General features: G+C 38.4%; 2 protein-coding genes across 2 annotated transcripts in view; one reads left to right on the top strand and one right to left on the bottom strand.

Moving 5' to 3' along the window:
- FBXW7 (F-box and WD repeat domain containing 7) overlaps window positions 1-10,484 on the bottom strand; it is a 154,012-nt gene extending 143,528 nt beyond the window's left edge. The window contains exon 1 of the mRNA XM_075198738.1: window positions 10,068-10,484. The gene's annotated coding sequence lies outside the window, so the exon portion shown is untranslated. The remainder of the gene's footprint in view (window positions 1-10,067) is intronic.
- A 4,939-nt stretch (window positions 10,485-15,423) lies between these two features.
- Window positions 15,424-20,105, top strand: ERCC8 (ERCC excision repair 8, CSA ubiquitin ligase complex subunit). Its single transcript, XM_075198776.1, has 2 exons — window positions 15,424-15,585; window positions 16,667-20,105. Exon 2 carries the CDS (start codon window positions 16,809-16,811, stop codon window positions 18,006-18,008), a length of 1,200 nt encoding a protein of 399 aa, XP_075054877.1. The 5' UTR covers window positions 15,424-15,585; window positions 16,667-16,808; the 3' UTR covers window positions 18,009-20,105.
- Window positions 20,106-20,942: the final 837 nt, after the last annotated feature.

Raw genomic sequence — 20,942 nt, 5'->3', positions numbered from 1 at the left:
GGTAGTATGCAGGCCCACTACCTAAGCCCAAATTGCAAATAAACGAAAAAGCATAACAGCATGGTCTAACACACAAAACAACATTTGGAGCTATGCTTCTTCTACACATAGCATATACATTGGCAGTCTTATCAAGTGAAGACCAAAAGCAATGGGCTATGTACCAAATTTGGTTCTCTTTTTCACATTCCCAGGATGGGAGAGATTATAAAAATACTGTAGCAGCCATTTGAGGATTCCCTCAAAAGAGCTCTGTTTCACTATAACTTTGGCAACCGTAATCCACAGTACGAAGACAACAACAACACGGACATCTTGGTATTGAGCCAGTCTATAATAAACTGCACACGTCTGGCACGTATATATCTGAATTTTTATAAAGTGACTGATCAACCACATCTCAGACTTGTAACAGAGATTAGCTATCAGTCACTTCAGCTTCATGATTGAAGGCCGCTTCAATTTAACTACCAGTCTTCTCTCTATGCTCCTTATATACACTCTTAAATTGTGGGTGGGGAAAAAATATTGTCCATAACCATGTCTTCCATTCTATACACTGAAATAAGAGATCAGATTGTAATTGTACTAATTACTACACTAGACGTTAAAGGACAAAAACTGAAAAGGAAGAAAGACAAAAAAGGACATAAAAAAGATAAATTCATACAATTCATTCATTTTTCTACATTCAAGCATATTTCTTAAAGAAAAAGTATTTATTTGTTAAAGTTCACAAATAAGGGGAAACTAGAGACGAGGATAAAATTTATTTAAATATCATTGCTAGAAAAAAGGGAAATTCCAATGGGTAAAAATTTCTATCACAAGAACATACAGTTGAGGGTGGGTACAGTATTTACACATGATTTATACAGATTACAAGACTGCACTGCAGCACTCATTTGGCAGGACTTGGGACACATGAACAAGCCAAATATAAAAGCCGCCCTACGATGCCAGTATGTCATAAGTTGTTTCCTACGCATCCCTGTTCAGTAATAGAACTCCTAATCTCCCTTTAAAATGAACCTATAAAATGTGGAAAGATATTCAGCACAGAACCTTGCTGTGATGAGACCAATTACAGGAAAGCCAATGTCACTATTAATAACCCACTGATTGAGCAATTTAGGGATACGAATTATGCACTTGCACTAATTTAAATCTGAGAAGCCATCAGGACAGAGGACATACAGCAAATGTGACAAGTGAAGAGAAAAGCCAGCACTCCAGACTACCCACATGGAGGTAACACGGAGCCCAGCCTAACGTGGCTCACACTGGGGCAATATGTGACACTTAAGGAAGCATTTTCCTAGATCATAAGTATCAATAACATTTTAGAAGAAGCATGAATGGCAACAAGGCCTTTGTTATTTCATTCAGTGCTTAGAAAATAAGACTATACATTGTGCATTAAAGGAAGGTCAGTGGGCATCACTTCCCTTCGTAACACAATACTGAATAGAAATAAGAACTCCTTGCTGTTTAGACCTACAAAGCTACCAGTATGCGTTCTTTAATAAAGTGATTTGTACAGCACAGCTTCTAATAATGTAACCTTTTATTACATTATGAAACTCTAGAAACCCCTTATGAGGAATCTCACTTGGTATGCTTCTGTCCACTGTTTAAATTCGCAACATCGTCTTAGATAGAAAGAAGGAATTGTACCAAGAAAACAGAACTGGATACTGTAATTAAAACATTAAGTATGGAAAACATGTAATCCTTTGTAAGAATGCTTTATTAAATAGTATTTTTTATTTACTCCAAAATGTTGCATTGGTCAGACTTTGCCTCAACAGTTTAATGTTCATAAAATAACAGTTTTTGCATTAATTACAACAAATATCTTAAATGTATAATTATACCAGCTAGACATTAGCTGCAGAAATACATGTGGTTATTGCATACCTTTCCGGTTTTGTTTCCCTCTTTTGTTAGTAGCCCCCATTTGTGCCAGTGGCATTGTATTTATGTGAGAGGAGTGAAGCATATGACAGGAGATTAAACAGAAAGATGCTCCTGCCATTGTAAAAAAAATAAAAATAAAACAGCAATAACTAAAGCAGACCATACAGGCTGTTCCCGCAGCTCAGCCCAGTGCCAAACAGGTTAATGCCCTCCTGTGATTCTCCTGCAGTCCAGGACATGAGAGCAGCAGAAGCTTCAGCACACAGGTGGACGTGTTGTGGGAAGGAAAGAAGAAGGAAGCTATCCAAAATCTAGTAGGCTGCCTGTCATGGATAGAGATTCATTACTTAGAAGCTGGATAGAAGTCCATAACCAATTAAGAATAATTTCTGTGTTGTAGATTTTGAATTACAAAGTACATGTTCGTGATTAAATTATAAAAAAAATTATACTGATAGTACACAGAAAAAATTAAACACACAAATAAAATCACTAAATAGGGCGCTGGGCAGCCACGTGCAGCCTATATGGCCTGTATGTGCTGTGGCATTCAGTTTACCAGTTTTGAAAGTGTGCAGAGTTATACAGCACCATTCTCCTGCAAGACACTCACTGAACTGACACCAAGATCAATATGGTCAAAAATACGATCTCAGATGTTGTTCCACAATATCTCATAAATGTTGACTTGGGATAAGAACTGGTGAACAAATAGGCCACTGCATGGAAAACATCCGTGTCAAATGATTGGCAAACCAAACATGCTTTGTAGACGGGGGCACTAATATCCTAGAGTAGAGTACACCCCTGCTTTCATGAAATGTTACAAGTGTGGTAAAGATGATCACTCAATATCATTAACTAGAGATTAGCATTAACATTACAGAACCACCAGAAAAATCTAGTATTGGAGACAATCGATGCAAGGATCTCACGATTCTAGAGTATGCACATGTGCTCACTTACACACAGTTGCTTGTGAAACATTAGCAAATCGAGATGTCTTGGTCACTGAGGGTTCTGCCAGACGTGTTGTAACAATCACCCCTCTTTCAAAGTCATTCAGCCATGCTAGTTATAATTAAAGCCAACCAAATTCATCTGCCATTTTTTAACATAACCCTGAACATGCTGGGATAAACACAAGAGGCACTTCTGTGTGAAGCCTTTGCTTTCAAAATGTATAGTGTCCTTCATTTACTAGGTGCTGTTTATAGCCACATTTCCGTAATACCGCCAAAAATATGAAGTTTGAAAGAGAGGAGGCAAGGAGCTGGAACCTGTCAAACACTCCCGGGCCAGGGTAAATTAAGAGAAATGCCGTCACACAACGCAAAAGCGCTGGAACGACAAGCATGCTTTCTGTAGCAAAGCAAAGTGTCAGATCACAAGATTACATGGACACTAACTGTATAAACAGTTTTTTTGATCATTACACTATTGATAATACATTACTGTAGTAACACTTTGTTTGTGTGTATTATAGTCGATTAATTCTGCCACAGCCTGTTTCCAGCAGGTCTAAGAAAAAACTGCACTGTAACAGGAGCAGACAGTGTATTTGCAGAGGCATGCCTGGATACAGCAGAAACGGAATAGTTTGGGGGACAGGTTTGGTAATAAAAGTGACTGCCCAATACAATTATAGTGGATATACCTGTATCACTGTAATGTGAATCTGAGTAATGAAAATGTGTGGTAAATGGGATTCGGTGTTGGACAAATTTACAACAGTTCATATTCAAGTATTATCTCAAGTATTTATTGTGTCTTTAAAAGACTATTCCAACCCGTAATGGATAAACACGCTGCAAAGCAACCTGAAGGACCACAAGCTTTAAAGAATTCAACATATCAACAGATAAGACATTTATTAAATATAAATATTATTTACATCACTACCAAACATTTCTATGAATAATGACTAGTTAAAATCAAGCAGAATTAACTTTTAAAATTAAATTAAATTTATATAAGAATTTGCTAGTAGTTTGCTCTAGGCAATACATTGCAATGTCAAAATGTATGGTTTTATTATGTCCATTCTCCTTCTAGTGAGGTTTATTTAAGTGGCTTTAACATAATACTGAGGCAATGCCGACTATAAAACGGGCTCCAGAACAAAAAGCTGAGTCTGCAGTCATTTGAGCTTGACGACATCACTGGCCCTGCCCCAGTATATGAACCCACAAATCCACACAGCAAGGCTGTCAGTCACTGTCTTACGTTTACTCAGAGAAGCGCTTCACTCGTAATATGGCAACCTGCTGCAGAACAAGAAAATACAGCACTACATACATATTTCCCAAAATGTAAATATACTCCTGGCAGCAAGTATCTGTAGAGAAGGAGAAAACATTTAACATACAAAAAGGATCACTAAATCCAAAAAAATACATTTTCAGATGTGAACCATGAAGGTAAAATACATTGTTCCTGTTTTCTTTTTCTTTTTTTGACAGAGCTTTAAAGGAATGTCAGTTTAACATGGAAGACCTCTGCCTAGCTTTAGGACAGTATCCTGACGGGAGATGACACGTCAAAATGCTGCAACTGAGTTGTTGTGTAGGAGTCAAACACTGCGCATTTCTACAAAGCACATCCCGCCGAGCTGTCTGTCCCTTTGCTCTATTAGAAGCACCTCCATCCTAGCATGATAACCTGAGTGAGAGAGCATAATGCCCTTAGCCACAAGCAAACACACATATGATACATATTATTCTGCTCAGTAACCCATGGCATGCAACCTATATCAACAAGTGGATTTACTTTATTTTAGATCCATTCTTACTCCATATTTTGCAAGGATAATATTACAAAAAGAGAAAACCATCAGCACTGACGTTTCTCCAAAAACTGTCTGAACCCAGCTTCTGCAAATTCACTTTATCAAAATATACCGTATAACACATGAATAATAATTACACATTTGATACAAGATTGCACATTAAGAGAAACCATTAAATTATATGCTGCAGGTACCACAGATACAAAGTCAAGTTTAAATAATCACCCAAATTAAAACAGTCATGTAAAAGGGCTGCTAATAACAGTCAGGGAAATGTGTGTATGAATCAGGAGTGGAAAAACTAGCCTCAATGTAAAGTTCTCTTACCTTGACAAAACTTGTTACAGTGAAATTTAATTTACATTGTCCTTACATTGTACTGCAAGGTACTTTCTGCAGAAGCTGGATACAATGTCTGTCTGCAGTGTCCTCCAATGGGATTACTGTCAGTCTGCTCTGTGCAGGAAAATGTATACTCCTCTGAAATTTCTTTAGTTCTGATAAACATTTGAAACTTTCACTTATATTTGGAAAAGTTCATAATAGTTTATCTATAAAAGGCAACATATATTTAAAAAACAACCAAACTCCAAAACTACCTCTAAAAATTGTCAGATATGAACTATGACAGTAAAATACAATGTTTAGTGGTAGTCTGGCAATCCACTGCAGTAAGGTAAAGTAATATGTCTAGGATCATATATGCATGCAGCAGAAATGAGCAGACACACATAACTGTAGCTCTTCCAGACTACTTATCCTTCTCGAAGTTTGCACCTCACATCCTCAATTAATAGAGATCCTCAGACGATTACAGGTGAGCTTAATCTAACTCATGCTTATGAGAACACCTAGGGCTAAATTTACTAAACTGCGGGTTTGGAAAAGTGGAGATGTTGCCTACAGCAACCAATCAGATCCTAGCTTTTATTTATTTAGTGCATTCTACAAAATGACAGCCAGAACGATTGGTTGCTATAGGCAACATCTCCACTTTTTCAAATCCGCAGTTTAGTAAATATACCCCCTAGAGGTGAATAACAACCTTGAAAAGTCTATTCCGTGGCCTGAAATAATAGACATCGCAGCCATTTTGGAAACACTGAGTCGGGCACACTACAAGCAGTGGATAATCCCTCTACTAATCTGGAATTACAGTATGTACTGCAAACTATTAATCAAAGTCAGAGAGTGGCCTTATGGGCAAAATTGAGCGCAATATGACCCTCATCAGGGGTGACATACCAAAAAAGCAAGAACACATGAAGGCGTCAGAGAAGAGTAAGTATCATGGAAGATATATCCAATACGAAGATGTGCCTTCTAAAAAAAATAAAAAATACGCTAAATTGGCAGAAGGTGGATGACATTGAGAAAAGACTCATGCAGAACAATATATGCTTTGTTGGACTTCTTGAAGGTGCAGAGAACTTTCCTAGATCTCCTAATAACGCAATTGTTTGAATCCGGTCTATTAATGTGTGCCAACTTGCATTGCCAGATTATTCAACTTCAGGCAACATGATTTTTTTTTTTATTTATTTTATTTTAAAAAAAAGAGCAAAAAAAAGGAAGTCTGTCTGTAATGTGTTTTCTTGCCAATGGTTCACAGAATACTTACTATGAGTTGGTAGATAAGCTTTGGGACATTAACCTAAAAGTTGCAACAATGCATCTTGAAGCTTAATGTGGTGGACCAGGAAAAGTTTTCTCCTGCCCCCATATACGCTACGGACATACATACATGGATGGATTAGAAAGGGTCCAAGTAAAGAGCTATGGGTGGTTCTGTAATCCATTGCACCTGACAAAATATGTGGTCCCTCAGTCATGCAATTGATAACTTATTAAAACAATTTATATAATCTCTGACAAAAGAACCTCTCTTCCTCCTCCATGTCCTCATGGAGAATTTATTTATATTCTGTTCTGTCTCTTCTGATATAATTGCTATTTTGACTTATACTGATGTAATTATTTGTTCTCTTACTCTTATATGTATTCAAATAAGGTAACTTGTACCACTGCCATTCTGCTCCACAGAAGGTTTCTGTCCTCCCTGAGCTTGCCTTAGAACACCTGCATTACAGTTTAATAGGTGTACCACCTTGTACTTAACTGTATTGCTGACTGTAGAGTGCTGCGGAATATGGGGCATATCATAAACATTGATATTTTCCTTGGGGGGAGGTTCGCGACTGGGCTGTCTACCATCTCCACTCATTTTACACTAGCACATGAGCCATTGGCAGAAATATTGTGGGTCTAATGCTGTGATTTAGAGGCTTAAGGTGGTCCAAGTGGAGGAAAACATAACTATGCGGCCAACATGCTGTAACTGGCTGAACCTTAGACTTCATAGTATCTGCTACTTGAGATGGTTGATGAATACAAGAATTACTCGGGTCTAAATATAAATTAGTACAAATCAATAATGTTCCCCATAGATACACAGGCAGAGTGACCATGACTTCTGAGTGCCCACTGGTCTAGGTAGATCAGAGGTCGGCAACACCTAGCATACATGCCAGACACGGCACGCAGATCAGTGTAATATGGCACGCCGAAGCAGCTTCATTAAAGCAGTCAATGGGAAGAAACAGAGCTGCAGCTTCTCCCACGTTCCATAGCAGAACTGGAGACATGAATACTGACAACAGGCAAGTCACACATATGAAAATAGCTTCCTACATATATATGAAATTTAACTGAGGGCACAACAATGTGGCATAATATGAACTGGGGGCGCTACTGTGTGACATAATATGAATGCTTATTTATTTGCTGGTCCTATTACTATTAATATTAGCATGCTATTAGCATAATTATATAAGACATAATTAGAAATATATTGTACAAGTGACACCTGGGCTTAACTAGAATTTAGCCGCCACACTGATCGGAAAATGTTGTTGATCCCTGGTGTAGATGAAAAATTAATGTATGTTCTATGTAACCAATATAGATGATCAGAAAAGATGTTTCCAATGGGCCACATAATTGGTCAAGATAGAGACACAAGTAATGTATATAGTTATATGTGCCTCTAAATTGTAAACTCAACAATAGGACGCATTCTAGTTTTTGCATTAGACTGTATGCATCACACCATATCACTCATTACTGTACTATTTTGGCACACCAGACATATATTGAAATCCCAGTACTACACTGAAAATGGGCTTATTTTATGCAGGGTGGGGAGTATGGATCTCTGTAGTTATATTGGTTGGAACAAAATAAATGTTTCTGCTTAATAAGCCCAGCTCTCATCCTCCGCCAATGCGATAGGCAGTCCTGCACATGTCAAAAAAGACTGCTAGAGTTGAGCCCTTAAAGGTGGGAATAATATAGGGATGTAATATTTATACTCATATCTGGCTCTTCAACTTCATTTAAAGGGCCACTATACCACAACATTGACATTCTCAGGTATGATTCATGAGGGAAAAATATATTGTCAACATGCTAACCTTCCCACTACATTACATCTGCATTCCTCCCATATCTTTAGGACAATGTCCTCATGGGATCTGATGCTGCTCAACTAGTTCACTTGCCCTGCCCTGTGCATGAATCCATCGATCCACACAGTGAATTTCTGCAAAGCAAGTCTTCCTAGCTGTCAGTCATTCTGTCTGCTTGTTTAGTTACTGGAGCTCCTCCCTCCCAATATGGCACCCTGCTGCAGAAGAGTGAAAGAGTACGGTGGACACATTTAGTTATTTCATGTATATTAGTCAGTTCAGTAATACACAGCCTTTGGTATATTAAATTTAAATAGTAGTTTTACTTGCTGTTTAATAACTGCTCAGACATCATCATAACAATAAGTCAGTTTCAGCACCCATGTAAACCTTTACTCACGCCATAAAATTAAAGCTGCTTGTAAACCAATTTGATGTGGCCACTAAAACCTGAAAGGCCAGAAGGGTTTCAAACCATATTACCAGACTCATTATCACAGTTGTGAAAGCATTTGTTTCACCAGGAATAACTTTAGGCTTTTTCTTATATGTCACTCTTTACAGACGAACTATATCTTTGCTACCAAATAAGGCTTAGCAAAAAAAAAATTTTTTTTTGTTTATTATCAAATAAGGCTAAATAGAATAATGTATTGTGTCCTAAATAAAAAAAAAAAAAAAAAAGTTTAAGGGTTTGGTTTGTAAAGGAAACCCAATTATGGCATCCTTAAGTTTTCAAAAGTATTCTTGCATATAGAATACCGTGTAGAATAAATTGCATGTAATGTTTACCAGCCAATATAGAGAAAGCTGTACGAGTGGTGAACAGACCAACACGCTGGCCAGATATGAACAGGGAGTAACTACACATCCTTGTGTGGAAGGGTATGGCTCAACATTTTTGGAGCAGTGATTTGAGAGCTGACATGATTGCAGATTTAGGAGGAGAAGCATAATTAGTCCCCAAACAACAATAGAGCTGGGGTTTCAAGAAAGAAGTCACTGATGTGACTTCTCAAGGAGACATCCCTATTTGAGTGAGGGGGTCTTGACATCAGCTTCTTGGATTTCAAGGGTTTGCTTTCCTGGATCCTTGGTTGAGTCTGGAATCGCTGCAGGCATGACCTATGCTGCCACATGGGAAGTGTAATGGCAACCAAGGGGAGTCTCCGGGCAGTAGAGCACAGGGAACATGGAGGAACTGAATTAGAGGTATATGAAGAAGGAAGATTTTGGAGAGAAACCTGTAGGGGGCTGGATGGTTTTAGGTGAGAGTGTAAGGCTATGGCAAAAGCATATGGGAGCCCAATGCTAAGGCATAGAGCACCAGGATGTACAATTATGTACTCACAATGATCAAAGACTGACTTTTTCAAATCCAACCACATGCTATAATAGCAGTTCCAGCTATTTGTGGCTGACGATATATGGAACTTGCATCCTCCAATACAAAGGCTAAAAAAAGTTGCCATAGTACATTGGAAGTTCAGGACCACAATATGTAGACACATTAATAAGCTCTAATATAATGTCCAAGTAATTGGTCAGCTGATATTATGAATCATACTGTACATCAGTCTTAACTAAAAGAACATAAAACAGCACATATTTGTATATAAGGAATCTGTCTCTAAAAACTCATGCAAACTCCACTTTCAAAGATCAATGTTGAACAAGCTCTTCTAAACACATACAACAGACCTATGAAAAGTGTAAGGTTATAGAAATCATGTTATTCTATTATGTGTAAATGTAACCCATTGCATACTTAAAAAAACCAGTAAGATTTGTGATTAATCAGTTTTTGGTGTTTATTTTTTTTTAACTCATTGACCACTACATAACCTCTAAAACAGTTTTTGATAAATTAATCCACCTAAATATAAACTCACCTGTTTTAGCAGATAGCCCAGTAGAGAGAAGTTGACAGTGACTCTCAAAATTCCCTTCTGCAGCTAAGCAATGTCCAGGTGTGCTGCCATCAGGATCGCAGTAACAAATCCATAGCAAAAGTACTTAAGGCCAATATTCTGAAAAATGTGATATGTCTTCCTTTAAATTTCAGCATCCACTTTATGGTTTGGTTTGATGAAAACTTCTATACACCAAGAAGAATACCGGTTCTCTGGCTCCAAGTCTGCTTTATAAAGGTCAGAATATTAGATAGGAAAGCCTCTCCCACACAATGTTCCTCTACGCAGGTACATATTCGCTGGGACTTTTACACGTTAAGAGGCAAAGCTAAAAGACCGGCTTTTTAAAAGTACACGTGAGGTCTGAACCAATACGATGACCTGGTTAGCTGGTATCTGTGAAAAGGGGGGGGGAAAAAAACAATGTTTAATATGAAAATCACAAAAAACATTTTTACATATGAACCAAGAAGATAAAAAGCATTGTTCAGCATTAGCCTGACATTCCACTGCAGCGCTGTTAAAAAGCAAACTTTTATCTCCCCACTGTATTAACACAGATGGCTGCAACTCTTCTCACATCTGTAGGGAACGTACTGAAGGCATATGATACCGGTTAAAAATCTGAGACCGAGTTGTGACATCACTGGGCCTGCCACTATGTGTGATTCAACCAATCTACATTGTGCATTTTTGTAAAGCACATCTGCCAAGCTGTCAGTCCTTCTGACTGCTCTGTCTTCTCTCCTGACATATCCTGCTGCACATGAGTAAGAGAGAGCATACCGCACTAAGGTAAGTAAAAACCACTCCAATTCACACATTTTTCAGATGAGCAATACATGGGCTTTGATATATATTACTGTCAAATAGTGGCATTATTTATTTATTCTCTGAGTAGTCATGAAACGATGATATTAGCCATACAAAACAAGCATGGAAGGGGTATATGGAAATGGGTATGAACATAAACTGTTACCCTGTTCATTGGAGTGCATTTAATTATCACTAGATTTACAATCCCTTCAATTGCTATTGTCCCATACACATTCAGGGCAAGATAACTTATGTGTCAATTTTTCCCCACACCTCTTAGATTGTAAGCTCATTTGGACAGGGCCATTTTTACCTTCTGTTACATGTCACTATAAGTTATTTATTTGTATTATGATCCCCCCTAATGTACAATGATACATAATATGTTGGCGCTTTATAAGTGGTTAATAATAATAAAGGCCACAAAAGAGTCCTAACGAGTTATGTCTGATCTTTGCTGAATATTGAGTACCCTTATACCAGAGAGTGACTTGCACATTTGGTGAATATTAGGATAGTAAAAACTTTAGTCAATATGGCGTCACTTCTAAAACATGTATCAGATAACGGAGGGGAATTTCTAGCAGGAATGATGAACTGAGCACAGTCTAGAAGGTGTACAGAAAGATAACAAAAACTAGGAGACCGCAAACCAGTCACTGAGACTTTGGCTTCACCACAACTCTGAAGTGATAGAAAGTAGGCAGCAACAGCCACCTAAGATAATATTTTATGTGTCTGCTTTTACTAGAGGGATGTATAAATAAAATACCACACACTTCAGTGGATTCAGGTTTATTATTAAGCTCAGTAATACAAAGGCTTTGATATCTATTAATGGCCTACATCTGGACAGAACGCCAAGAAACAACCTTTTCATCCTGCTGTGCTACAGCATGGTGTCTGTGCACATACATAAAATATACACAGGCTATATATTGTGTGCATTAAGCATTTTTATTTCAACTACTTGTACTTTTCAACAAGAATCACTTTTTAACATGAGGTGCATGATTTCATTTGGTGTGGTCAGAGGGTGTGTAATTCTGTGCTGTGAGGGTGTGCATTGATACCAACCTTGAATTGAGCACTGTCACAGCAAATAAGCACCCACCCAGTGACCCAACTGCTATCAAATATTATTACATAACAGGAGTAACCCTTTCAGTTTCCTTAGCAGTACTAATTATTTTAAAAATAAAAAAACAACAGTTTGCTCATCACAACACCAGATAATTTCAAAATCTAATAAGAGTTACAACTTAAAAACATTACATTCACCAACACCACAGGCTTTGTGAACATTACTGCCTATTACAGACAGCAATTCACTTCCTGCCACAACCCACAAACACAATACACAGCTCTGCACCATTCTCAGAAGTTAGACACCATTTGTTATCCATTATGATGCAATACAAAAGCTGAATCAGCTCATTACAACTCAAACATGATGATTATTAACCACCTAGCGGTAAACTGACAGTTACCTATGTTTTTTCAACAAACAAAAACCCATACTATTAAGGGTGAGCAGTTTTCAGGCTGGATAAAAAATAAATCAGCAGGTCCAGTAGAAAATCCACAACAATATTTTCACGTATTGTACAATCATAAACACATCAGCATACATTGAAAAGCATAATAACCAGGCTAGTATGCAAAAGAAGCTACAGATATGAAGTTTACACTTTACAGGAAGGATATCTAGCTGTCACAGGTCAGCACTGTACCATCAAGGAGTAAAAACAATAAAAAATAAAAGCACATTCACAGTCTATGCAGCACGTATAGCCCATAAATGGGTTTTTATCAATTTGAGCAGCCATTTGTGTAACAGTCAGATTCTGAGAGAGAAAAAAACAATATACTTAAACCAGCACCAATATCAACATAGATCATCTGCTGCACTTGTCTATACAACAAACTGCAGTGAAGAAAATAATACACTACCTACAGATTATCCTGCTCATGACAGTAGGAGTATGATACACATAGAAGGGAACATTTCTGCAAATACTCCATCTGTAGACATGAACTGCACATACAGTGTATAAAGAATTACAGCTCCACACATCTCCCAGGCAATATGCATGCTGCACATACTAATACAAAAACATATATAAACAGAAAAATTAGAAACCTATATAAAGACACACATACATAAGTGGTGGAAATACACACATACATTAACAGATATATACAAACATACAGTATAAACACAAACATAGAAAAATATATAAATAAAATCCCCCCTTGGTATCTTGTATGAGTGACAACACAGAGTGATGTATGAACCACTTTTTGTGGTGTGACTAAAGGTAATGGTAGGACCAAACTAATTAAATACCAGCCCCAGTCCGGGAGAAAACCCACCAGTAGAGGATCAACCGAAGAAGAGGGGGATTCAGGGAACCCCTTCAGTTTCATTCTGACTAAAGTCAGGGCAGCAGATGTGCCTGTAGCCATCAGTCATGTGTCAGAGTTAGCCGGGGTTCCAAGAGGGAGGCTACAAAACCCAGTTATGGAAAGAGAAGTCAGAGATACTGCTGCAAATAGAGTTAGAGCTCAAGAGAACTGCAGCCAAGCCAGGTGCCATCAGCCTGACTTGTCAAAAGTTTGAGTATAATGACTGTGATGTTTGCCCAGAGAGACATCCCAAAACTTTGTTTGCAAACAGTCGGTCAACCCAAAAGTGTGACAGGAAACTGGGATGGACAGAGAGTAATACCATGGGGCTTTGTAAGAACAAAGCAGGTAGTGCAGAGGCAAGAGAGATAGAGTGGCAATCCAAAGGGTAAAGATGTAATAAAAGTAATTCCTCATTTTTATAAAAAAAAAAAAAGTCTGACCTCCATGCATTTGTACGGCACTGCTATGCCTGCATCTCCAACTAGTACATGTTTTGTCAGCCCCGAAGGGTAACCTGTTTGCATTAAACACCTACCTTATCCTGAGGTGATTAAGCCACATTTGGCTGTACCAAAGTTTCTAATTATGGACCACAGTGTGCAGTCAACAATTCAATTGTTTCCGTACTGAACCTTTCTCCATCCCCCTCTTTTATCTTTCCTTTTTTTATATGATTAAATTAATCAATAACCGGTAAGCACAAATTCTACTTTTTCTGCAGCTGAACTTGTTCCTGTAACATGTTTTTGTTATGACAAATTGGGCTTTTAAAAATACCTCCACAAGATGGATGGATCTGATGATGGTCGTTAGCTGACTGAAACATTGGCACATGCAGCGCGCATATATATATACATACATACACACACAGTATGAATATACATACATACACATACAGATACATATACACACACCTATTAGCCACAACATTAAAATACTGTGCAGGTGCCCCTCATGCCAACAAAACAGCTCTGACCCATCAAGGATTGACTTAATAAAGACCTCTTAAGGTATCCTGTTGTATCTGTAACCAAAACGTTAGCAGCAGAATCTTTAAGTTGCGAAGCGAGGCCTCCATGACTCCGATTTGTTTGGCTCTGGCAGTGGCCATCGGGTATTTCCTGTGTTCTATGATCTATCATAGCCAGCATTAACTTTTTCAGCAGTTTGTGCTACAGTAGCTATTCTGTAGGATTGGAGCAGTCCGGCTAGCATGATTCCTCAAATGCATCAATGAGAGACCATGACCATGTCTCCGATTCACCAATTATCCTTCCTTGGACCGCCTTTGGTAGATACTATCCACTGTATACTGGGAACACCACACAAGATCTGCCATTTTGGAGATGCTCTGCCCCTGTCAGGCGTCTAGCCGAACTTGGCCCTTGTCAAAGTTGCACAGATCTTTATGCTTGCCCATTTTTCCTGCTTACAACACATCACCTGCAAGAACTGACTGTTCACTTGCTGCCTAATATATCCCACCACCCCACTGGTACCATTGTAACAAGATAATAAATGTTACTCACTTCACTTGTCAGTGGTTTTAATGTTGGGGCTTATCAGGTTATACACACTAATATGTATACACACACACAGTATATGTGGACACACAGTGTATATATAGTCACTTACTGTATATAGACACAGCATATACACAATACAGTATATGTAGAATCACACACACACACAGTATATGTAGACATACATACATACATACATACATACAATATATATATACATACAGTACATGTAGACTCACATACATTATATAGACACACACACACAGAATATATAGTCACTTACTGTATATAGACAGCATATACACACAATACAGTATATGTAGAATCACATATACACAGTATATAGACACATGCAGTATGTATATATAGATATACACAGTATATAGATACAGTATACAGACATAAACATATAGTCGGTGAAATACATACCTGCAGCCGGTAAGAGTGGCCTGTACCGGTGGGCTGGGGTGGGAGCTGCCTGGTCGCGGTCACGTGTCCGCACGGTGGTTTGGTCGGTCCTCGTGCACACACTGGCACACGCGCACTTCGCGGAAGGTGCTCGCGGAGAGACACAAGCACGGAGGAGAGGGCGCGCCGGGATGACGTCAGTCGCTCGGCAACAACCAGAGCTGCCGTCGTCGCGGTGGAGATGAGGTCATCCATGGGAGACGGAAAAGGAGACAGGAAAGGAAAAGAAGATGTTTGGGTTGTTGTTACCATGAGCCTGGGAGAGCGCGGCTCCGGAGGTATAATATCTTGGCGGTCAGAGACTAGTATTATGTTTTCTGGCTGTAGCCGTAACATTTCAGTATATGTCGTTTGAAAAATACGCATCTGCAGTGTGTCGTTTCATAGTCTTCAGCCAAGACGTATTTGTATTCTAATTTGCTTGGCCGTCCTGTCAGCCAGAACCATTTAACAGTGTAATAGGTGTCTGCTCCTATGTTTGTCAGTTATGTTTTAATTCCTGTCATTGTAGACCGTTAGAAGTTACATTTCATAGTTATCTGACTAAGCAATGTGTTGGGGCTGGGGATTATGTTCATTTTATGTTTACTACTATTTTTGTGGAGTTGGCTTCCTTCTCCGAACTACCTGCATTGTACAGTCTCAGTCCAAGGTCAGGACTCTGAATAAGCAGAAACATGTCTGCAACCTGTAATGTTTCAAAGACTTGAAGGGGTATATGCACTAAACTGCGGGTTTGAAAAAGTGGAGATATTATCTATAATCAGATTCTAGCTATCGTGTTGTTGAATGTACAAAATAAATGATAACTAGTATCTGATTGCTATAGGCAACAGCTCCAATTTTTCAAACTCGCAGTTTAGTAAATATACCTCCCTGGAGTCTGAATGTAAACTGCTGTAAATGGTGAACAAGTCCCTACTACAACCTGCTTCTACAGCAGTTTGCATTCAAACTCAAGCCTTAGAGAGTTATAGCTGAGTACATATATAATAATATACACTGGCTGGTTGAGTTTAACCAAGACCATTGTGTTTGGGTGCACTGCAGTCCATTGCTAAAAATAACATAATGCTATTCTCTTTTAATTAAAAATGTACATTTCATTTGGTTAGATGAAACCAGTACAATGTTAAGAGGCCAAATCTCCCAGAGTCTAAAATATTTCTGAATTAACACAGGTGGCATTTAGAAAAGATTTTATAGACTTGTCTTTTTTTTCCACCTTTCTAACTATGTAACAATGTATTTTCATTGTGATGTCCACTGAACCAGTAAAGATATTTCTTAAAACCAATCTAATATATAATATAATTTGTCTTTAGTGTATATCATTTTCTATTCTTATTTTCTTTTTAGGAATTGATCAGAGTAGTTATCACTGAATTGCTACTGAAATCCTTGAAGATAAATAGATCTCTCTCACATTAATGCTGGTCTTTTTACATTTAAACCGTTTGTCACCTATGAATCTATTCATACTATGTAATACTGCTGGAGAATGCTTGGCTCTCTGTGGTCACGACGTTGTGGCTTAGATAATCCCATTCGTCTTAGTCGTGCTGAATCTACACGGAGGGTGCTGAGTTTGGAACTAAACAAGGATAGAGATGTTGAACGGATGCATGAAAATGGGATCAACACTCTTGACATTGAACCTGTGGAGGGAAGATATATGCTATCTGGTGGTGCAGATGGTATTATTGTCATTTATGACCTTGAAAATTTGAGTAAAACCTCATCCTTTACATGTAAGGCGCTTTCTACGGTGGGCAAAAGTCATCCCGATGTACACAAATTTAGTGTTGAGACAGTTCAGTGGTACCCTCATGACACTGGATTGTTTACATCAAGTTCATTTGATAAGACACTGAAAATATGGGACACAAACTCGTTGCAACTAGCGGAAATGTTTCAGTTTGATGGTAATGTTTATAGCCACCACATGTCTCCATTGGCAGCAAAGCATAGCTTAATAGCAGTTGGAACAAAAAGCCCCAAAGTACAGTTATGTGACTTGAAATCTGGCTCGTGTTCACACATATTGCAGGGCCATAGAGCTGAAGTTCTGTCTGTCTGTTGGTCTCCAAGATATGATTACATTTTAGCTTCGGCAAGCGCTGACAGCAGAGTGAAACTCTGGGATGTCCGCAAAGCTACTGGTTGCTTGATAACTCTGGATCAGCACAATGGAGAAAAGTCAAAAGCTTCCTCAGAATCTGCTAACACTGCCCACAATGGAAGAGTTAATGGGCTATGTTTTACCAGTGATGGGCTTCATCTTTTGACAGTTGGTACAGATGATAGAATGAGGCTGTGGAACAGTGCTTCAGGGGAAAACACACTTGTCAATTATGGCAAAGTTTCAAACAGCAGCAGAAAAAGTATCAAGTTCACTGTTTCAGTGGGATGTAGTCCGGATTTTGTGTTTGTACCATATGATAGTACCATTGTTGTGTACACCATCTATTCTGGTGAAAAGATAAGTGTGCTGAGAGGACATTACAGTGATGTGGACTGCTGTGTATTTCAGCCTCACTTTCAAGAACTCTACAGTGGCAGCAAAGACTGTAATGTATTAGCTTGGGTTCCTGCAATGCGAGAGGCTGATCCTGATGAAGGCCATGGAAAATCAAGGTCATGGGCCCATCTTCATCCTGCATTTGAAGATGCCTGGAGTAGTAGTGATGAGGAAGGATGAAGAAAATATTTGAATTAAAATAAAAAATCCAACATTTAATAAATTACTTTTGTGTTTTAACGCATTAAATGCAGATTTTTGCTGGAAAAGCACTAACTTTACTAGTCTACTTTACCAATTGAGCCAAGTAAAGGCTGCAGCTGCCCAAAATAATCCATAACCATTCAAACTTCACCCCAAGTAATAAACAGTTCAGTGTACAAGCTTGAATTCTCTTGGCACATTATTTTCCACTTCATGTACACTTATGTTTGCAGCAAGAAGAGGTATTACCCTAACATGTTGTAAGAAAACTTTTCCCATAATTAGCCAGAGATCATCCTGGCATGACCACCTTGATCCACATTTAGGTTTCTTGGAAGTGCCAATTCTACATGGTAAGACCATCTGGACAAATTTTTGTAGATGTCAGGTGTGTGACCTTTACTATTGTATTTACAGCTTGGTTGTGTATTGGAAATGAGAATCAGGGATTTGTTTGAGCCCATCAATAGTAATGCAATGCATGCTTAATATGTAAATGTACCCTTAAAATACTTGTGTGAATAAAGCCACTATTTTGTATGACTACATCAAAGCATGTTGGTCAGTGTTACTAAAATTGATGATGTTTATGTCTTAACTGTGATATCCTCTATGAATAATTGATATATTTAGGATAGTAAAGCTTCTTTATCTTATCACTTTTAGGAAGTGCAGAAGGATTGATTGGCTTGCAGTCTCATAGGAATCACAGACTACAATTCATGGATTCTCACAAATGGGCATGTGGCTAGTGATCTCGATCTTCTATTCTCATCATCCATCTCTCCATATTTCAGTCCATTCTAAATGTTGCAGGAAGACAGAACTTCCTTTTTTACTTCTCACATTTGCTTTACCACTCTGCAAATTTCTACACTGGCTCCCTAAAATCCAATTCAAAATACTTGCACTCACCTACAAAGCCCTTAATAACACCATCCTTTCATACATTTCAAACCCTATCTCGAAAATACTCTCCCTCCCACCCTTTTATTTCTGCCTCTATATATCTTGTGACAGGATGGACCACCTATGCCACCCTGTCTGTTGTTGCTGGGAACCGTCTGGGTTTACTTTGCCAATGTTCCCTTTCGTTATCCCAAATGCACCCTCTTGCCGCAGTAGGAGGGGCTTACAAAGGTTGTCACCACTGGACTCCTATACCAGCATCCAGAACCGGGTTTCTTCTGGGTAACTGACGCTGCTAGCGTATCTCGTTCCTGGTGTACCTGGGCTGGTACTCCTGACCTCTTACTATGGATCAGGGAAGCTGTGAATGGATCCCCCCTGGCCTATTACACTGACCAGGGCTGCATGGGTAGCAGGCAGAGTAGTGGTACTGAAAAAGCTTGGGTCCAAACGTCAGAGACAGCCGGAGAATGGATTAGATTTAGGGACTAATCTGCAGGTCACAGGAATACAGCAATACTGAAGATGTTTTCAAGCAGGTCTTTGAAGCAAGTGATGTTTATTTGCTCTCACACTGGTTGGAGGTACCAGGTGATCAGGTCTCAAAAATAACGATTTCCTATCTCAACATATACACTATATCAAACATAAGTGCTTTTATATAAATAAGTGCCTTGCGACTATTTCCTTTAAATAAATTCATACCAGAAGTTATTTATCAGTGATCCAGTCACACTTCTCCTTACTTTCTCTCTGATAATCACCTCTTGAACCCAATACTTCTTCCATGCTGATACCCACATATGGATTTCATTACTTTGTCTGATTATGTTCTCCCCTAGTCTTCAATCTTTAAACATTCTCTGAAAACCCAACCCTTTACTAGACAGCCATGCTCCCATCTATGCTACTCAAATTAATACACCCTCACTAGTGTCCCAAAATCTTCGCTGTGCCACACTTGCTCCTTTTGTTTCTGCTCTGCACGTTTCCCACTACATTGTAAGCTCTTTCATAAGGAGCCCTCAGTACCGTTTGGTTTCATGTCTGTATTTATTTGATCTACCTTGTATGTCCTCTGTTCTATGTATCCTCTGTTTACCTACTGTTCGGCTCTGCACTACATTGTGGCGCCTTACAAATAAATGACAATAGTAATTGAGATTTGGGTTGTGGCTTTAGCGGTTTGTGTTAGACAGCCCAAAACACTTTTATTTTTATCTACATGCTACAGATATGAAAACTTTAATTGCCTTAAAAAAGATACACTTCCTTAATAAGGATTTAGCAAATACTTGTGTATTCTAGATGATTGATAAACTACCCAAGGAACTTGGGCTTGATTCCTCAAGGCATGTATCTGCCAAATTTGAGTGTATCGTCTGCAAAATCACTGCACATGCCCAGAACCGGGATATATAAATGTTGAATTTTTTTTTTTACCTGTTTTATCATGAATGCCTTTGTTAATAACATGTGACTTTAGTTCAGTATTTTTTATTTTTTTTTACTTTTTGCGTTCTGTGACGAATTTATAATCCACATAAGCATAGGACGTGTCCCGCAGTGTTTTGAGTAGTAGAGTGCAGCAGACTTGCCCCGATTTCAAAAACACATGTTTCTTGAGAGCTGTAGCTTGATAAATTCGGGAGTACGCAAAGCCTAAATACGTGCTCCCTTTGTGTCCTTCTGAATTGTGAGTTTGATAGTTTGCATTAAATGGATCAGCAAAGTAGGAGAACGCCTATATTTGTGGATTTTGACTGAAATTGAGTAGTTTTTTGCATCAAAGGTAAAAGTAGCAACGCTTTCCGAAATGGATGAAATCGTGGGGCATGTCTCGCTGGAGATTTTAAATTAACACAATAATTAATTTAAAATTGTTTTAAAAGAGAATATAATAAAGGGTACATTTTAACCTTCCTAATGAAAGACTCTTTTCTTGTTTTGTAAACACAAACTAACATTTTGTACAAATTTGTTCATGCTGTGTTCCAGAAG

This window comes from Mixophyes fleayi, chromosome 1 (assembly GCF_038048845.1).
Source record: "Mixophyes fleayi isolate aMixFle1 chromosome 1, aMixFle1.hap1, whole genome shotgun sequence".
Classification (NCBI taxonomy): domain Eukaryota; kingdom Metazoa; phylum Chordata; class Amphibia; order Anura; family Limnodynastidae; genus Mixophyes; species Mixophyes fleayi.
This window is presented reverse-complemented; position numbering and strand designations above follow the sequence as displayed.

Bases quoted from the DNA above. Each gene is read 5' to 3' on its own strand.
- ERCC8 (XM_075198776.1), top strand. From the start codon at position 16,809: ATGCTTGGCTCTCTGTGGTCACGACGTTGTGGCTTAGATAATCCCATT.